At 45.3% G+C, this 18,805-nt stretch overlaps 1 protein-coding gene across 7 annotated transcripts in view; it reads left to right on the top strand.

Annotated features, from left to right (window-relative positions):
* Positions 1-18,805, top strand: part of SOX5 (SRY-box transcription factor 5) — a 606,763-nt gene that overhangs the window by 498,941 nt on the left and 89,017 nt on the right. For all 7 annotated transcript variants that reach the window (XM_063134784.1, XM_063134786.1, XM_063134785.1 and 4 more), the window contains one exon: positions 597-743. In XM_063134784.1, the coding sequence (XP_062990854.1) occupies positions 597-743 (147 nt within the window). The remainder of the gene's footprint in view (positions 1-596; positions 744-18,805) is intronic.

Raw genomic sequence — 18,805 nt, 5'->3', positions numbered from 1 at the left:
CCATTGTACAGCCTCGCCATGACCTTCACTTACACATGCTCCAAGCAACTGGGAATTAGCATGTGTATCGGTGCTATGTGTTTCTCCTGCATGGGCTGATTTTTCTACATGCAAAACATGTACTCTACCACTGAGCTATGCCCTCTTCCTCATCTGAGCTACAGCCACTCCCTCTTAGCACTTGCCGTCATTGGCACAGCTCTCTCTGGAAGTACATCTTTAGAGGGGCTAATGTTGGCCCACGGGGGCTTCTTCTACTAAGGCTGCGAGCATGTCTACACCACAAGGATGTAGGGGGAGGATCGCGGACTTACCGGCTTCCACGATCCTCCCCGGGTGTCTAGATGGCCGTGCAATGTCCCAGAAGGATGTCGTGGCCACCTTTTTTTAAAAAAAAAAATGACGAGAGGAGTGCACTTGTGGTTTTCTGTGGCTTCTGATATCCTTGCTCATCCTGGGTTACCCCCGGTACACACAGGGAGGATCCAAGGACTACCCCAGGATATAGGCATGGTGTAGACATGTCCTGCTTCTGTACCTAATGGGCTCTTTATCTTTACCAGAATTTCTGTCTCTCTCTTTTTAAAAAATTACAGCAGTTGTATGCTGCCCAACTCGCTGCGATGCAAGTATCCCCAGGTGGAAAAATACCCGGCATCCCCCAAAGCAACATCGGTGCAGCTGTATCACCTACCAGCATCCATACCGACAAGAGCACAACCAGCCCTCCACCCAAAAGCAAGGTACTGCTTTAAGATTTGCCTGCCTGGTTTTCTCGTATATGCCGTTTGTTAATATGATTTCTGCATGCTGTGTATATGGTTGTAGTATACTGCAGGCTCTTCTGAAACTAATAAAGGATTATTGTAAGCACCTTTTGGTGCCACTTCTGTGTTCTGTATGGTGCTTATTAGAGTACCAGCAATTACTGCAAGTCAAGAAAGCACCTGGTGTTGTGCCTAGCAGCTAATTGTATATGGACCCCCTAAAATCATAGAGTTGGATGGTCTTGTTGGTCATCTAGTGTCACCACCTTCTTTATGTAAGAAATCCAGAGTTAGAGCATCCTGAACAGATTGCTGTCCATCCTTCTAATGTCTCCAGCAAGGGAATGCCCACCACCTTTCTAGGTAATTGGCTCCATCGCTCAAGTGCTATTGACATCAAGATATATCTCTTAATGTTCAACCAAAATCTGTCCTCCTGTAACTTAAGCCTATTAGATCTAGCCCTGCCCCCTGGGAGAGCAGAGAACAAATCTTTGCTGTCTTCGATGGGACAGCCCTACAGGTATTTGAAGAGTGCTGTTCTGGTCCTCTGTCAGGCTAAAAAAATGCACAGTTCCTTCAGTTTTGTGAACCATTGTGGTCTTCAATTTCGAAAGGATGGAGATGCCAATATTTTTCTGACTACTAATAGAAATAGGCAGAACGTGAAATGGTGGTGTAATGTTGGATCTCTAGTGTCATTGTTCTCAGTGTGTTAAGTGGTTTTCCCTTGGAAAGAACAGACCATTGATGGAGCATGGGCTCTGGGATTCTCATTGTGCTTTGATAGAGCAAGGAAAGGATGTTGATACGCATAGGAAGGCAAGTTCTCCACTTCATGTGCAGAGTGGGTAACCACAGCTAGTCCTCAAATGTGAAATTACAATATCCAGACAGATCCAAATCCCGGCACCCCTCATTTTAGGATGCCCCATTGTCCGCTCCTCTTTCACCACACCTGTGCTCAAACGCTCATTCTATTCCAAGGGCCGAGGCTGGCTTCCATGCAGCTATTCTTGGGGACGAAGAATGACACACTCTCAGTTGAGGCATGACAAGAGGCTTGATGAAAGACACGATCTTCCCTTCATTCAGAGTCCTGCAGCCTCCTGTCCACATTCTTTAATCACGTCACAGTGGATTCCTTGAGCTGACAGTAGTGTCTCAGTGTTTTTTAGCCTAACGGCAAAGAGGCCCAGATTAAAAATAGCCAGGCAAATAAAGAGCATCATTGAACGTTCAATCGCCTATATGATCCTAGGACAATCAGTGACTGAGGAAGAGCCGGACATGGTTGTGTTAACAGATCAAGTTTAAAATTGACATTAAAAAGTTTTCACAGGACTGTTTGTGTGCCTGCCAGACCAGGGCTGCTGAACGTTTTCAGTTAGTGGGTGGATGGAATCTCTTCAGCCAAATGACTCAGGAACTAGCATTCCCACCCCATCCGTGACATACCTGTACTGCTGTGTGCTTTATCTGAGAAGGGTCTGCCCATCCCCATTCCTGGCCGTTACCCTGTCAGCGCAAGGTGAGAGGATACCCAAGAGAGACTTGTGTATCACAGAAATCTCCCGCATGGTTTTGTTTTGTTTTGTTTTCCTTTTGTGTTGGGCTATCTGGGAAGGATGTTTCTAGCCTGGGAAGCCACTCAAGGAGTAGAGCTTCCCATGCTCCCAGCTGGGAATCTACACGTAGTACTGAAGGCGCTTGCGTGCGCCTCCAGTGCGCCATCAAAACAATGGTGTAGACGGCGAAAGAAGAGACGCAAGAAGAGACGGAGGAGGAGGTGGCTGGGGAACCGGCTGCGTCCTTGCCGCCGCTGCCGCCTCCCCGCCGGCCTTCTGCTGCTGGGGTAAGAGCCACCCAGGTCAGAGAGCTCGGCGGAAGCGGAAGCTTAGCTCTCCGACCCGGGTGGCTCTTACCCCGGCAGCAGGAGGCCGGCGGGGAGGTGGCGGCAGCGGCAGCAAGGACGCGGCCAGTTCCCCAGCCGCCTCCTCCTCATCTCTTCCTGCGTCTCTTCTTTCGCCGTCTACACCATCGTTTTGATGGTGCACTGGAGGCGCACGCAAGTGCCTTCAGTACGACGTGTAGATTCCCTGGTCTGGGCTGGAGATGGTTGGGGATGGACAGAGTGCACTCGGGGCAGGAATGAGGTCAGTGCAAAGCATCAGTTACTCATCGCTGTACTAGACCCTTTAATGGTGATATGCACCATAGCTGTAGATCAGTGGGAGACATTAGTACCTGCTGTATTGTGTATTTTATTTATTATGGCTGTAGTTTTACTGCCACCATGGCACAGAAACACTTGTGAGATTTTCACCATCAGGGACCAAAATCGCTTGCCTGGCCAAATGTGTTTGTCAAATCCCCTGTCGAAGCCACCTAAGGTGTTGGCCTACACCACGCCTTGTGGCAGTGAGTTCCTTAAATTAAGTCCACGTTGTGTGAAGTAGGGTTCTCTTTCATCTTGGATGTAATTCCAGTCACTTTCAATTGGACGACACTGATTTCTAGTGTTACAAGAAAGGGTAAAGAAGGTATCTCTTGTCCGCTTTCTCTGCTCTGTGCATAAACAGTGTGCTGGACTATAACGGTTTTAACTCAGTATAAGGAACTTTCATCTGTTCATTTGTACAGGGTCATCTCAGTGGTGGTGTGGGGGGAAGACACCTGTGTGAAATTGTATATACTGTAGTTTCACCATTTCTCTGTAAATTAATTTACACAGTTCCTTATTTATTTCAGGAGGCAGCACAAAAGCTGTCAGTTATTTTCATCTAGAATCACACACACACCTTGATGTTTTATTATTTGTATGAATAACAGGAGAGTACTTTTCCCCAGTGTGTAGTTTACAAGGGGTTTCCTGCATGTCCAACAGCTGATTTAAAGGGATTCCACCCCCTCCCCTCACATCCCACAATGTAGAGTCAAATGAGACATGACATTGTCACACATTTTTTTAAACTATATACATATATCTCCAGGATTGTGGGGAGGCAGCCAGGTCTGCACAGTGGTGTACAGGAAGGAGCATTAAACCTTTACCCCATTGAGCCTGTTCAAACAACATAGTAAGCCGTGTTTAGGCTGCTAACCCCTTTGCAGCAAATAGCTAGTGAGCATGTTTAAACCATGGCTACGTAGCCTCCATGGTTAGGAGTGGTTCACATGACACCCTAAGTCATAATGTTTAGCACAAAATGCTAAACCACCAGGGCTTAGAGTGTCATCTGAACAATGTCATTGTGTTCCTGATGACAATCTGGGAACTTTTCTTTCATTATGAATACCTAGCAATGGGGGGAGAGGCATTCCAGTCAGGAGCAGGGTGGGGGGAAAATGTTAAATACTCCCCCCATACACACCATGACCCTTATCCAGCTTACTCCTCTGCCCCACAGCTATTTATTTATTTATTTATTTAAAAACTTTCATGTCGGGGCTAACCACACGACCACGCCTAACCACATGACAAATGCCATGTTTTGTTAGCCCCTTATTTTTTGGTCCAATCCAGCGTTAACAGAATGCCTACCAGGAGGTATAGCATTTACTTAGTAGCATTCGCAAGAGCTCAAAAGCCTACTTGTCTGTAAAACAAAACTAAAAAGAAGGAAAATTCCACTGACAGCTACCAGAATTCTGTTGTGTATTCTCCTTTCCTTCTCTACTTTTTTTTTTGGGGGGGGGGGGTACTTTTCTTAGGTATCACTGTGCCTTTGGCTTACAGTTCTGTCAGAGGACACAAACAGAATTTATCCGCAAATTGAAATGGGGGGAGTGGTCCAGTAGGGGGGGATATATATATATATATATATATATATATATATATATATGAATGAAGGGGCCCTCCAAAGACTGTAAAATTGTGCAGCATGGTTCCTCTGAATCATGCTGTTTTCAATCTGCTGTGTGCCAGTTGGAGGCTCAGACAGGGAAGAGGTGGGGGTGAAGGGAAGGGATAATGCTGAGAAATGATAGAGTGGTTGTGACCTCCAAGCTCATGCTGGAAATCCCAGACATTGATTTCACTTAGCATTCCTGCTGAGAAATCCGGCAGAGTTCAGTTGTAATAAAAGAACAAGATTCTCTTCTAATGGTAATGGCGTATGACAGACATATCACTTTGTCTGTCCTCCACAACACAGCGAGATGGGAAGGGGCAGAAAGAAAGGGGGTACATGTGGGGGGGGGAAGAGAAGCAAATTGGAGAAAGGTCAGCTGATCTGCCTGTGGAGTTGGGTGAGTGTCATCCTGAGCTTTGAACTGAAGCACAGCAACATGTATTTTTTATACAAAGTGATCTAAAAGGAACCTTTTCTGGGGTCTCCCGTGGTAATTAAAAGAAGCCTTCTTAAAGGGCCCAGAAGAAAATGGTAGCTGTGGCAGAAGGGCGTTGGGGGCACAGCTGCAGAGACGAAAGAGGGGCAGTAAAATCAGCTTGCAGAAATGGTTCTGTGCATGACTGGGTCTATGGACCCAGGTAAGAGGGATGTGGTCAGGAAAATCTACCCTTCTTGATCTCATCCTTTCAGGCCTAATTTCTCACTGAGGTAGGAAACCTGTGTCTTCTAGGGATGGGGGGATAAATTCATTCAGATCATATTTTAATGCAAACTTCCTCTTTTTTTTTTTTTGCACTTTCGAATCTCTATGCAAACTGATAGTCAGTTATTTGCACTTTCACGCCTTGGAGAATTCACATTTCTCTGATTTTTGCATTGGAGTTCTCCAATCAAAACAAGGCATACGAAAATGCACATATTAGGGAAATCGCTAGGGGTGTGCACGGACCCCCCACTCCGCTTCACTTTCAGATCCGCCATTTTCGGATCGGGCCGCTCCGCCCCGCCCCCACTCCGCCTGTGCCCACTCCGTTCCGCTCGGAGCTCCGGATCCGGATCGGAGCTCTGTTCCCCCCCCATAGGGAGGGTTACCGGGCCCTGCCGCCATCGCCGCCCATGCGGCGACGGCGGCAGAGCCCGGTAAGGGACCAAGGGAGAGGGGGACCTTACCTGCCTCCGTCCGCGGTCCGTCGCGGTCTTCAATTGAGCCCGCGGTTCCACCAGGAAGTCTGGGCCGCAAGCGGCCCAGACTTCCTGCTGGAACCACGGGCTCAATTGAAGACGCTGACGGACCGCGGACGGAGGCAGTTAAGGGAGAGGAGGGCGAGGGGACAGCGGCAGGGCCCGGTAAACCCCACTTACCTTTCCGGCGGAGCTCCGGATCAAGGCGAAGGATCCGCCTTCACCTCGATCCTCTTCGCCACGCTCCGCCGGCCCCCCAATCCTCTTCGCCTCCGCCTTAAGGGCAGGCGAAGCCCCCCGCTCCGCTCCTGCTTCTACGGTCCGATTAGAAGCGGAGCACATCCCTAGAAATCGCCTTGAAAAATGCATTATATTAGGGAAACATACTTGCAAAATATCTATATTAAGCAAAAATGCATACAAAAAACTGTATTTGGAGAAACGCGCAGAAAAAAGCTGATCAGTTTTCATGCAAATGTGTTTTTTTGTGTTGTTGTTTTAAATTGGAAAGATTTGGATTAGCCAAATTTAAAACTGGAGAAATGTTTAATGTTTGAGACAGAATTTAAAATTGGGGGGAAAAATGAGAAAATGAGAGAAAGCGAAACGGGCAGGCCTGTCCATCTCTAGCGTTGGCTGTACCACTTCAGATTATGGGTGGTGGCTCCTCCATACGAAAGAATTCCCTGCAAACACAAAATTAATATGTCAGAGACCTCAGGGACCCTAAACTGGAAAATATAGGTTCGGATGTAGCCAATGATAGCCTCAGCCTGCTCCTGAGGGCGGTAAGGAATTTCATGAGGGTGAAAGAATTGATGCTGGATTTTTGAATCAGGTAAATTGTGTCGCTTGTCATGCTGTGAAAAACCTAATTCAATAAAGTTTTGAAATCCGTCACAGCATTTTCACATACTGAGTTTTCTTTCCTCCTCTCTAAGAACGTTGATGCACAAGGGGATTCCCTTGCCCACAAACTAGGGAAGAAAATATATGTGTGTGAAAAGTAATGTGCGCAATATAGGATTTTACAGCATTAAAGTGCACTTCAGGTCACTGGTTTATTTCAGTTGTTCTCCACCAAAGACCAATCTGGAGTTTTAAAGCCCTCTTTTCTGCTTTATCGTAAATTTGTCTGGAAATCTTTGTGTTTCTTTGAGATGGAGTTTTCCTAAAACGACCATTAGCCAAATTTCCATCTGGGAAGAGTTTAGGGTTTCACCCTCACCCCTCAAATGACCTCCAAGAAGCCGTGGTTTCACTGAATCCCCATCTGCAGTCTCTTTACGCTGGCGCAGCGTGGAGAAAAAATGTCCAAGTCTTCCGAGAGATGGTGGAAGTTTCACCTGAGGCCGTAGCAAGGGGTGGGCAAATGGCTCTCGAAGGAAAAAAGAAGGGCAACTTTCTTCCAAAGCCTTCAAGAAGTACTACTCCATTGCTTTCCTGCAAGAATTGTTCAAAGTCAGCCTCAGGAGCAGATGGAACACTTGCTGGTCTAAAAAGGACTGAGAATCATCGGTGAGAAACTGCTGAGCATCAGCCTCTAAATCTATGTAAGACCTGAGCGCATTGCTGGAACCTCTTAAGACCTTGGCAGTCGCCATGTTGGCAAACTGTTTATCAGTGGTCCTCACCAGTTGTTTGAACACTGGACTGGGCAGGACTACTTGGCAACTCCCACTGTTGCTGTGCTTGTGCTGGTTGTTCTTGTTTTGTAGCATCCAGCTTAACTTTCCCTCACCTTGAATCACAGCACTCAGGACACCAGATAGAACAGGTACGTTCTAAACATTGTGTTCATGGGGGCCACTCAATTCTCCACTGTAGTTTATCATAAGAAACAAACTTCAAAGTGATCTTGATAGGCTGGAGTGCTGGGCTGAAAACAACAGAATGAAATTTAATAGGAATAAATGCCAAGTTCTACAGTTAGCTACAGTTATCCATGCTCTGATAACCTCTCGCTTGGATTACTGCAATGCGTTATACGTGGGGCTGCCTTTGAAAACGGTCCGGAAACTTCAACTGGTGCAAAACAGGGCAGCAAGGTTATTAACAGGGACTGGCCGGTGAGATCACATTACGCCAGTCCTTTTACAACTTCATTGGCTGCCAGTCCAGGTCCGGGCCCAATACAAAGTGCTGGTATTGACATTTAAAGCCCTAAACGGTTTGGGGCCAGGTTATCTGAAGGAACGCCTCCTCCCATATGTACCTACCCGGACCTTAAGATCATCTACAGGGGCCCTTCTCTGTGAGCCCCTGCCAAAGAAAGTGAGGCAGGTGGCTACTAGGAGGAGGGCTTTCTCCGCTGTGGCACCCCGGTTGTGGAACGAGCTCCCCAGAGAGGTCAGCCTGGCGCCTACACTGTACTGCTTTCGTCGCCAGCTGAAGACCTTTTTATTCACTCAGTATTATAACACTTAATTTTAACTTAAATTTAAATTTTACTGTTTTAACTCTGTATTTTAATCTTATATCAACTTTGCTGTGTGGTTTTATCCTGGTTGCGCTTTTTATACTGTATTTCGTAATCGTGTTTTAAACTGTTGGGTGTTTTACTGTGGTTTAATTTTTGTGAACCACCCAGAGAGCTTCGGCTATTGGGCGGTATAAAAATGTAATAAATAAATAAATATAAATAAATACATCTAGGAAATAGAAACCAAATGCACAGTTACAAGATGGGGGATACTTGGCTCAGCAATACTACAAACGAGAAAGATCTTGGAATTGTTGTAGATCACAAACTGAATATGAGCCAACATTGCGATATGGCTGCAAGAAAGGCAAATGCTATTTTGGGCTGCATTAATAGAAGTATAGCTTCCAAATCACGTGAGGTACTGGTTCCTCTCTATTCAGCCCTGGTTAGGCCTCATCTAGAGTATTGCGTCCAGTTCTGGGCACCACACTTTAAGAAGGATGTAGACAAGCTGGAGCGTGTTCAGAGGAGGGCAACCAGGATGATCAGGGGTCTGGAAACAAAGCCCTATGAGAGACTGAAACAACTGGGCATGTTTAGCCTGGAGAAGAGAAGATTGAGGGGAGACATGATAGCTGTCTTCAAATACTTAAAAGGTTGTCACACAAAGGAGAGCCAGGATTCTTCTCAATCATCCCAGAGTGCAGGACACGGAATAATGGGCTCAAGTTAAAGGAAGCCAGATTCCGGCTGGACATCAGGAAAAACTTCCTGACTGTTAGAGCAGTGCGAAGGTGGAATCAGTTACCTAGGGAGGTTGTGGTCTCTCCCACACTAGAGGCCTTCAAGAGGCAGCTGGACAACCATCTGTCAGGGATGCTTTAGGGTGGATTCCTGCATTGAGCTGGGGGTTGGACTCAATGGCCTTATAGGCCCCTTCCAACTCTACTATTCTGTGATTCTATGATATAATCTGCCCCCCCACCTCGACAAGAAATGAATCTTCATTCCTAAGTTCACAACTCATAAATCCAATTGAATTCAGCAGGACTTGACTAATTCATTCATTTAATTTCATTCATTACATTTCTGTACCACCCAACAGCTGAAGCTTTCTGGATAATTTACCAAGATTAAAAACCTTAAAAAATTAATTCAATATAAAAATGGTTTACATGCCAAAATATAAACAGACAGGGCACACATACATGTGCACTCAAACATATATAGCAATTTTAAACAACAATGATAAATCCCATGACCCAATTAAAAGCCTTATCATATGCTGCCAAATCCCTGAGAGTATAGGAAGGTGAAGGAAAGATAACACTGTTAGCAACAGACGAGCCTTCAATTGGGGAGTCACCACCAAGAAGGCCCTCAGAGGAGGTTCCTGGAAGAGGGCCTTAGATTATGAGGGCCTTAGATTATGAGCATAGTAAATGGGTAGGTTCATACTCCTGAGTAAACGTGCTTAGGAATATGCTGTAAGTCGGGGGTGGCAAGCCTTTTTTTAGCCCAAGGGCTGAATTGGTCATGAGAAAGCGCATTGGGGGCAAACACTGAGAAAGCACACAGTGCCGTTAGGCATTTTAAAGCCTCCATTGGCACCTGTGATGTGAGTTGACGGGCTGGATGGAGACCTCCGGTGGGCCATGTTGTGGTCACATGTTGCAGGCCATAAAGGTGTGTGTAAGTGTAGGGGTGTGGTGTAGTGCTGTAGTCGGAATATTGGACTGGGAGCCAGGAGATCTGGGTTTTAGGCCCTACAATGGAAGCTTACTAAGTAACTTTGGGCCAGTCACAGACTCTCAGCCAAACCTACATAACTGGATTGTTGTTGTGAGGATAAAATGGAAAGGAGGAAATATATCTGCCACCTTGAGTTCCCTTGAGGATAAAAGGTGGGATATAAATGCTGCGTCATCATCATCATCATCATCATCATCATCCAACATTGGTGGAGGGCATTTACATTTAGAACTTATACAAACCCTATGAGGGAAGGTTATAACAGCTGGGATTGTTTAGCTTGGAAAAAAGGTGGCTAAGGAGAGACCTGATAGAGGTGTACAAAATTATGCATGGGGTGGGGAATGTGGATCTAGAGACATTTTTCTCCCTCTGCCATAATACTAGAACCCAGGATCATCCCATGAAGCTAATTGGTGGGAGATCCAGGACAGATAAAAGGAAGGACTTCTTCACACAGTGCAGAGTTAAACTATGAAATTCACTACCACAGGATATGGTGATGGCCACCAATTTGGATGGCTTTAAAAGGAAGTTGGATGAATTCCTGGAGGAGAAGGCTATCAGAGGCTACTAGTCCTAATGGCTATGTGCTGTCTCCAGTATCCGAGGCAGTAAGCCTATATACACCCGTTGCTGGGGAACGTGGGTGGGAGGGTGCTGTTGCACTGTGTCCTGCTTGTGGTCAACAGCTGGTTGGCCACTCTGTGAACAGAGTGCTGGACTAGCTGGAGTCTTGGTCTGATCCAGCATAGCTCTTCTTATGTTTGTATGTTCTTATGTCTGAGGACACAGTATTCTATAGATTGTGCAACACCACTGAAAAGGCCCTCCCTTCCTTCATGTAATCTCAGACAGCGGTGTTTCCCAGTTCAGGGCCTTCCAAAATATCAGGCTGGTTCCTATGAGAGAAGGCATTTCTCCAAGCACACAGGCCCCTAGCCATTTCAGCAGTAGAGGCTTGTGGCTCTGATGTCACACCTTCAAGAGATCCTTTAGAGTTCTGACTGGTTCTGAGTGAAACCCAGAGCAGATTCACCACCCCACTGATATCAGAGCCACCCGCCTCCATGGCATTTAAGGGCTTCAAAAGTCAACAACGTCATCTTGAATTGTGCCTGGAAGCACACTGATAACCAGCAGAGAATGAAGTCGTTGCGCGCACAGTGCCAACCGTTGTTCATTCTCCAGTGGCGAAAGATGAATTCTTAGGAAGGAGGAGTACACTTTTAGCTCTGTGCGTTACCTCCCATTGACATCAATAGGTTTTGAGTCATGCCATGTAACACAGAGCAAAGAGAAAATGTACCCGTTGCGCTCTCCTGTACGGCGCGAAATCTTCCCTCTTTATATTTTAACTTCGCATAAATGTAGGCAGCATTTATCTACCTGTAACATGTCACGATTAAGCCCTTTCTAGTTCTCTCTCTCAAGGGGCTTCTAGTCTCCCCTGAATTTTCAGCACAGCTTGCGATGTGAGCTAAATATCTCTTGATCCTTGACAAAACACGGCGCATTGTCTGAAGCCTCTGCAAAAAACAAGGGCCAATTCAGTGTGAAATGTATCAAGGGCACCAATTCCCGCCTGCTTTCCTTTTAACCTTATTATGACCCCAGTCTTTTGCCCAAGTCACACTTTGTCCCAATCAATGGCGACATCGCTCAGATTGTCCAAATCAATTTTTTTTTGTTCTTTTCAACTGCTCCTGGGTAGCGATGTTACTATTTGCTCAGCAGTAGCACCTGGGAGCCGCGAAGAGGAAAAGAAATTGTGATTCAAGCAAGCTGTAAACAACGCTAACCAGCTGGACACGCAAAGTCTTCTCTCTTTTTTTGGGGTGTGTGTGTGTGTGTTTTTTAGTGTAATAGCCTCTCAAACATTGGTTTGAAATTATCTTTAAGCAAAAAGCAGGACTTTATTCTCTCATTATCTCAACTTCCCTAATCACCAGACTCAGCTGTGGATGGTAAAAGAGATATCGGTCTTTTAACTAGAGACGGAATCAGCCCAGAATGGGTTCTGTTCTTTGGATATTGAAAACGAGCAAGAAAGAAAGATTTGCAATGATGGATTATTGTTCTGCAGAGAGGAACTTGTACTTTAAAAGACCGAAGTGATAGCTTTACAGGCACACCGTTTTAAGATTTTGGAGGGGTAGGAGTGTTTAGTGTGGAGTTGTCAAGGCCAGGTGTGGTTCAAAGGTGGTAAATGTGAGTGCAAAGGGGCTAGAGGTACATGACATAAGAAAGTGGATAGGGAGGCATTTTCCTCCTTTTCTCATAATCCTAGAACCCAACGTGGTCATCCCATGGAATTGAATGGTGGGAGATTTAGGATGGATAAAAGGAAGTACGTCTTCACACAGCACATAGTTAAACTATGGAATTTGGTACCACAAGATGTAGCGATGGCCACCAGTTTTAAAAGTGATTAGACAGTTTCAAGGAGGGCAAGGCAATCAATGGCTACTAGTCCTGATGGCTATATGCTGCCTCCAGTTTCAGAGGCAATGAGCCTATGTACACCAGTTGCTGGGGAACATGACTGGGAGGGTGCTGTTGTACTCTTGATCTACTTGCTGGTTTCCTACAGACAGCTGTTTGGCCACTGTGGGGACAGAATACTGGATCAGATGGACTTTGTTACCTAGGGAGGTTGTGGGCTCTCCCACACTAGAGTCATTCAAGAGGCAGCTGGACAACCATCTGTCAGGGATGATTTAGGGTCGATTCCTGCATTGAGCAGGGGGTTGGACTCAATGGCCTTGTAGGCCCCTTCCAACTCTACTATTCTATGATTCTATGATCTGATCCATCTTGGCTCTTCTTATGTAGTTATGACATTGTCCAAGTCAGGCACATGGTCAGTAGCTACACCAGGAATTTGTGTTGCTACTTTCAGCAAAATGTTGCTCAAATTGGGGACTCAAGCCTGGGTCAGTTGTTATACAGGGAAGTAGGCTCCTAATTGGCTCCCCGTGACATCTGATTTATTTGCTCTTATCAGCTGCAGTACTTTTTCCTGCTACTATTGGAGTAGCATTATGGAGCAGCATGTTTAGCTGTGAAAAAAGGCGAGTAAGGGGAGACATGAGAGAGGTGTACAAAATTATGCATGATGTGAAGAAAGTATCATGTGGAGACATTTTTTTCTCATTTTCTCATAATAATAGAGCCCGGGGTCATCCCATAACACTGATTGATGGGAGTTTCAGGACAGATAAAAGGAAGGACTTCTTCACAGAGAACATGGTTGAATTTGTTTCCACAGGACATAGTGATGACCACCAATGTGGATGGCTTAAAAAGGAAGTTAGATAAATACCTGGAGGAGAAGGCTATCAAGGGCTACTAGTCCTGATGACTATATGCTTCATCCATTATCAGAGGCACTATGGCTATGTACACCAGTTGCTGGAGAATATGGGTGTGAGGGTCCTGTTGCCCAGGTACCCTGCTTGTGGGCTGGCCATTGTGAGAACCCTTGGCCTGATCCAGCATTGCTCTTCTTATGTGCTTATGCTCTTAATTCTCAGGCAAGATCTTTTGTCCATCCACAAGCTAGCCCCTGCGGCCAGATTCTCCAGTTGAAACCTTCTGGAACCTTACAGGGAGAGGCAGGGTTCATAGCCAAATTTATATGCCTATGTCATGGCTGATGGACTGGAGTAGGGCTGGATGGACAGAGTGATTTGATATAAAAAAATAAAAATCCATGAAATTGGTCCAGTTGATTTAAGAAAAAATTGCTTTGTGAAATGTTCCACCTGCCACTTGGTCCTTAGCTAGACCTACCTGTTATTACTTTGTAAAATGTTCCACCTGCCACTTGGTCCTTAGCTAGACCTACCTGTTATTGCGCTACGGAGGGGTAAAGATCTCACGATGTTTTTATTGCGAGATCCCCCTCTGTTCACACGTGGTGCTTGACGACCTCAGCGGGAGAGGCATCGTGTCCGCCATTTAAAAAAATTTTTTTAAAGAGGCAACAGCGCATGAGCACGAGCCCCGTCTAACTATGGCCTCGGTTTCTCCAAATGATTTAGTGCATTCTTTAGCGCTTTGCTTGGGATTTATTTCTCTGTAGATATAGAATCATAGAATAGCAGAGTTGGAAAGGGCCTACAAGGCCATCGAGTCCAACCCCCTGCTCAATGCAGGAATCCACCCTAAAGCATCCCTGACAGATGGTTGTCCAGCTGCCTCTTGAAGGCCTCTAGTGTGGGAGAGCCCACAACCTCCCTAGGTAACTGATTCCGTTGTCGTACTGCTCTAACAGTCAGGAGGTTTTTCCTGATGTCCAGCTGAAATCTGGCTTCCTTTAATTTGAGCCCATTATTCCGTGTCCTGCACTCTGGGAGGATCGAGAAGAGATCCTGGCCCTCCTCTGTGTGACAACCTTTTAAGTATTTGAAGAGTGCTATCATGTCTCCCCTCCATCTTCTCTTCTCCAGGCTAAACATGCCCACTTCTTTCAGTCTCTCTTCATAGGGCTTTGTTTCCAGACCCCTGATCATCCTGGTCAGGGGTCTATGACCACATATACATAGGGTTGCACTCTCTAGCTCTGATTTAAACCTTTGGATCTGCTTTCAAATAAAGGATAGTCAGGGATTTTGCAAGAGGTTCTTTCAAAATACTGCAGATATATCTTGCGTATGAGAAAGATTGAGAGACTAAAAAGAATAAATTATTTATAAATTACTTTGTTTTTTTCTGTCTGTCTGTATTTCTTATATGATTTCAATAAAGACTGACTGGATCCATAGTGGATCCTAAGCCTCCTTGTTGCTTTCCCCTTGTGCTGCATTATGCCACCCAGCACATATATAATGTAAAAAAAAAAAAATCCCCTAATACTTCTTGTTTAAAACTAGGGTTGCACGGAATGGCACACGGTGACCTTATATTTACAACAAGCCTCCTTCAGGAATGGTAGTTGCTTTTTTTCTGTTAAAAAAACCACATTCAAGTGCTGCCCACTATAATATGGCAAAGGAGGCAGCGATTTTTTTTAATACTGGCAGACATTTTCAGTGGGTATCGCCTCAACTAGACCTACGGCTCTAGCGCGATGGAAGGGTGAGTATCTCGCGATATTTTTTATCGTGAGATCTCCCCCTCTGTTTACAGGTGGCGTGCGACAGCCTTGGAAGAACAGGAAGTTGTGCCTGCCATTTTTTTCTTAAAGGAGACGAGCGCACAAGCGCTCGTGTGCAAAAGGTGAGGTTTTTTTAAAAATTAACAATTTTCCCCGCTCACTCCACCCCACCCACTGAGGAGCTCTGTGCCCCGTGCGTGGTTCCTGGCTCTTTGCAAGTAACTGCGAGGAGCCGGGACAAACTGCGATCCCCGCCCCCATGTTCCACAGTCTCGGGATCATCCTGAGACCGCAGAAAAAGTGGGCTGAAAGAATAGGGTGATATCCCAGAGAAAGGGAGGGATCTTCCCTCCCTGCTCCCGGGATCCACTGTGCGTTATGTGGACGCACATCAACCCGTCTAGCTATGGCCTATGTGTGAGTAAAGCAAACTATTCCAGCCTTCCACAACCTGTTGCCCTCCAGATATGTTGGACTACAACTCACATCCTCTCCAGCCAATGCTGTGTTTCTGTCTGGAGAGGATGGGAGTTGTAGTACAACACATCTGGAGGACAGCTGGTTGAGGAAGATTCCTTTATTCCAATCCCATTTCTATTTCTGCAGGGTTTCTGGATATCAGAATGAAAGAGAGACAGACAGACAGACAGACATTGGGCATCAAAGATCTATTTTGTGCATGAAGCAAGCAGAGGAAGAATATCATTTTATAGCATATATATTGGACAACAAGCCAAACCCTCACAATTTTTTATAGCCATTAGGATAGCAAATAGTGTTGCTGCATCCAGCTGGCCAGAAATTCCTAACTGGATCATAAAAGTGTAACTGTAGGGTAGCATGAAATCTGAAACAAAACTGATGGTGTTGTTGTTGTTTGTCCTCTGCCAGCAATTTTAATTCTTTGTAGAGTGGAAATGAAGCTGGGGTCAAAAGAAATGTGAAGCAATTTGTGCCACCTCTATTTTGCCTGCAAGTGTGGGCTCCTAATTTTTGGATTTTCTCTAACAGTTCCAAGTATGAATGCAGATGGATGCAAGTATTAAAAAAAATAGCAAATCTGTTTTGCTTTGTTTGTTTTAAAAAAATCATTTTATATCTTTTTTGTTCAGTGTAAGGAACATGGGCAAAACATGGCCTGAAAAAAACGTTAAAGGAAACAATCAAAAACAGTCCAATTCCGTTAGGATGCATACAGTACAGAACTGCAAAACCTTCAAGCTGAAATTATTTTCTCTTTAGTAGATCTGCAAAATCTTGTAATGATTTGAAAGGGCTTGGATCTGGGATGTATGATCAACATACCACAAAAATAGGTACCATGTTGCATAAAATGTTTAGGGTATTGCAGGACCTTTAATGACTTTTCATATTTCTGGGTTTCATTCAGAACCAGCCAGAACTCTCAAGGAGCTATCCAAAGTGCTGCACCCTATCCCCAAAGGAAGTTCAGCATCTTCGATGTCTCTCTTAGCGTTCTGGCTGGTTCTGACTAAATCCCCGAGTGGATTCACAGCCCCACCGAAATCGGAGCCATCAGCTTCCACTGCCTGTGGATGATGTAATTGGGAATCCTAGATGGGAATCTCGGCCCTGCTGTAACGAGAGCAGAAAATTGAAGAGGCAAGGCCAGAGAAGGTCTCAAACGAGAGGGACAAGGAGTTTGTCGTGGATGCAAGACGAGTCGAGAAGCCAGTTTTGGGCTATGAGGAAGGGAGTTGCTCAGGCAATGAGGTCGGAGAATGATTTTGGCAGCACAGTTCTGGCTAGAAGTGAGGAGAGGAGAGAACAGATATGTAACAAATGGGTTTGTACAGCCTTCCAGCTGACATGCTTCAAAACGACGAGCCGCATCACGCATCTGTCAATCCTGTTGCCTCACATGATTCCGTGCAAACATGACACCACTGGAATGGTAGTGACAGATAAGACTCAACGTGACATATCCATGGGGAATTTAGCACAAAAGGCTCCCAAAAGTATCTGTGAAGCCCCCCCTCCCCCACGCTCCTTATTTTACACAGAAAGAAAGAAAGAAAAACGTCAAAAGTGGGATGGATTGTGCAAAGCGGCATCATAAACGCATTGTGCGTTATGTAAAATAACGTAAAAAATGACGACTTCTGTTCAACTTTCCACCAGACACCACCGATTCTAGAGATAAATTGAATATCTGTGGCCATTTATTTTCTTTTGTCTTTCCTTTTTGTCTGTCTGCCTGTCTACTAGCCCTGATGCTTGTGTGGTATCTCCAGTATTCAAGGCAGTAAGCCTGTGTGCACCAGTTGCTGGGGAACATGGGTGGGAGGGTGGTGTTGCACCATGTCCTGCTTCGTGGGTCCCTGGCCAACAGCTGCTTGGCCACTGTGTGAACAGAGTGCTGGACGAGATGGACCCTTGGTCTGATCCAGCAGGGCTCTTCTTATGTTCTTATCTTTCTCCCTCCCTCCCTCCCTCCCTCTCTCTCTCTCTCTCTCTCTCTCTCTTACAGTTTGCATAGCGTTTTATGTTGAAATCAAATTAAAAAATACAGGCAACATAAAGAAAGAATGCACGTAACAAATAAAAGATCAGTAATCAAGTTAAAAGGGAAAGCTACCAATTACTGTTCTTACTCTCTCGTGGGTAAGCTTGTAAGACAATTGGAACAGAATAACCTAAGTATCTGCGCAAATCACGATTTGTGCAAATTTGCATTTTGGAATATTTACAGAAACTGCAATTGGCACAGAATTGGAGCAGGAAACAGCATAATTTGCACAAAATTGCAGCTTTAAATGGTCCTTTATGCCTGCAATTTTATGCAAATGGTGCTATTTATGGCTGTGATTTTGCACGACTCACGATTTCCACAAATATTCCAAACTGCAAATTTGCGCAAATCGCAGCTCGTGGACCAAAAAAAAAAAAAAGCAGTGAACTCTTGCTGGGCACTTGCAGACTATCTAGTAGCTCATCCCACAGGCACCCTGGGGGTCGACCAACCTGCAGGAGTCCATGGAGAAGGGAGAAACAGGACTCAGGGGAATTCATCCATCCCACCATCCCTGAGCCAGCATGGCTCTGTGTGTGTGTGTGTGTGTGTGTGTGTGTGTGTGTGTGTGTGTGTGTGCACGCGCTCACATGTGGTTTTCTATTTCTCTCTCTTTCTCTCTCTCTCTCTCTCTCTCTCTCTCTCTCTAGAAAGAAAGAGAGAGAGTCAGCTAGGGTTTATAGATTCTTCGCCTTTAAGAATTTCTGTCCATAAAAAGTCGCAAATTTACATGGAACAGTGTTTGTCAGTTTGGGGGGAGGAATAACTGTGTTTCTCAACAAATTTCAATCAGTCTTTCTTTTAAAAAAAAGATTGAGAAAAGGCAGCAAAGAGCAATGGATATCTTTTCCCAAAAAAAGAGAGAAGAAAAACAAGAGTTAATTGTTTTGTAGAGTAAAACAAACACACCTCTGGGTAGGGAAGCATTCATCATGGTTAGGGTGGCCATATGGAAAGGAGGACAGGGCTCCTGTATCTTTAATAGTTGCATAGAAAAGGGGATTTTAGCAGGTGTCATTTGTATGCAGGTGTCATTTGTATGCAACAGTTAAAGCTGCAGGAGCCCTGCCCAGAGTGACAAGATACAAAAGGGCTCCTGTGTGCACCAGTTGCTGGGGAACATGTGTGAAAGTTGTTGCATCATGTCCTCTTTGTTGGTCCCTGGTCAGTAGGTTGTTGGCCACTGTGTGA

Source organism: Elgaria multicarinata, chromosome 9, assembly GCF_023053635.1.
Source record: "Elgaria multicarinata webbii isolate HBS135686 ecotype San Diego chromosome 9, rElgMul1.1.pri, whole genome shotgun sequence".
NCBI lineage: Eukaryota > Metazoa > Chordata > Lepidosauria > Squamata > Anguidae > Elgaria > Elgaria multicarinata.
This window is presented reverse-complemented; position numbering and strand designations above follow the sequence as displayed.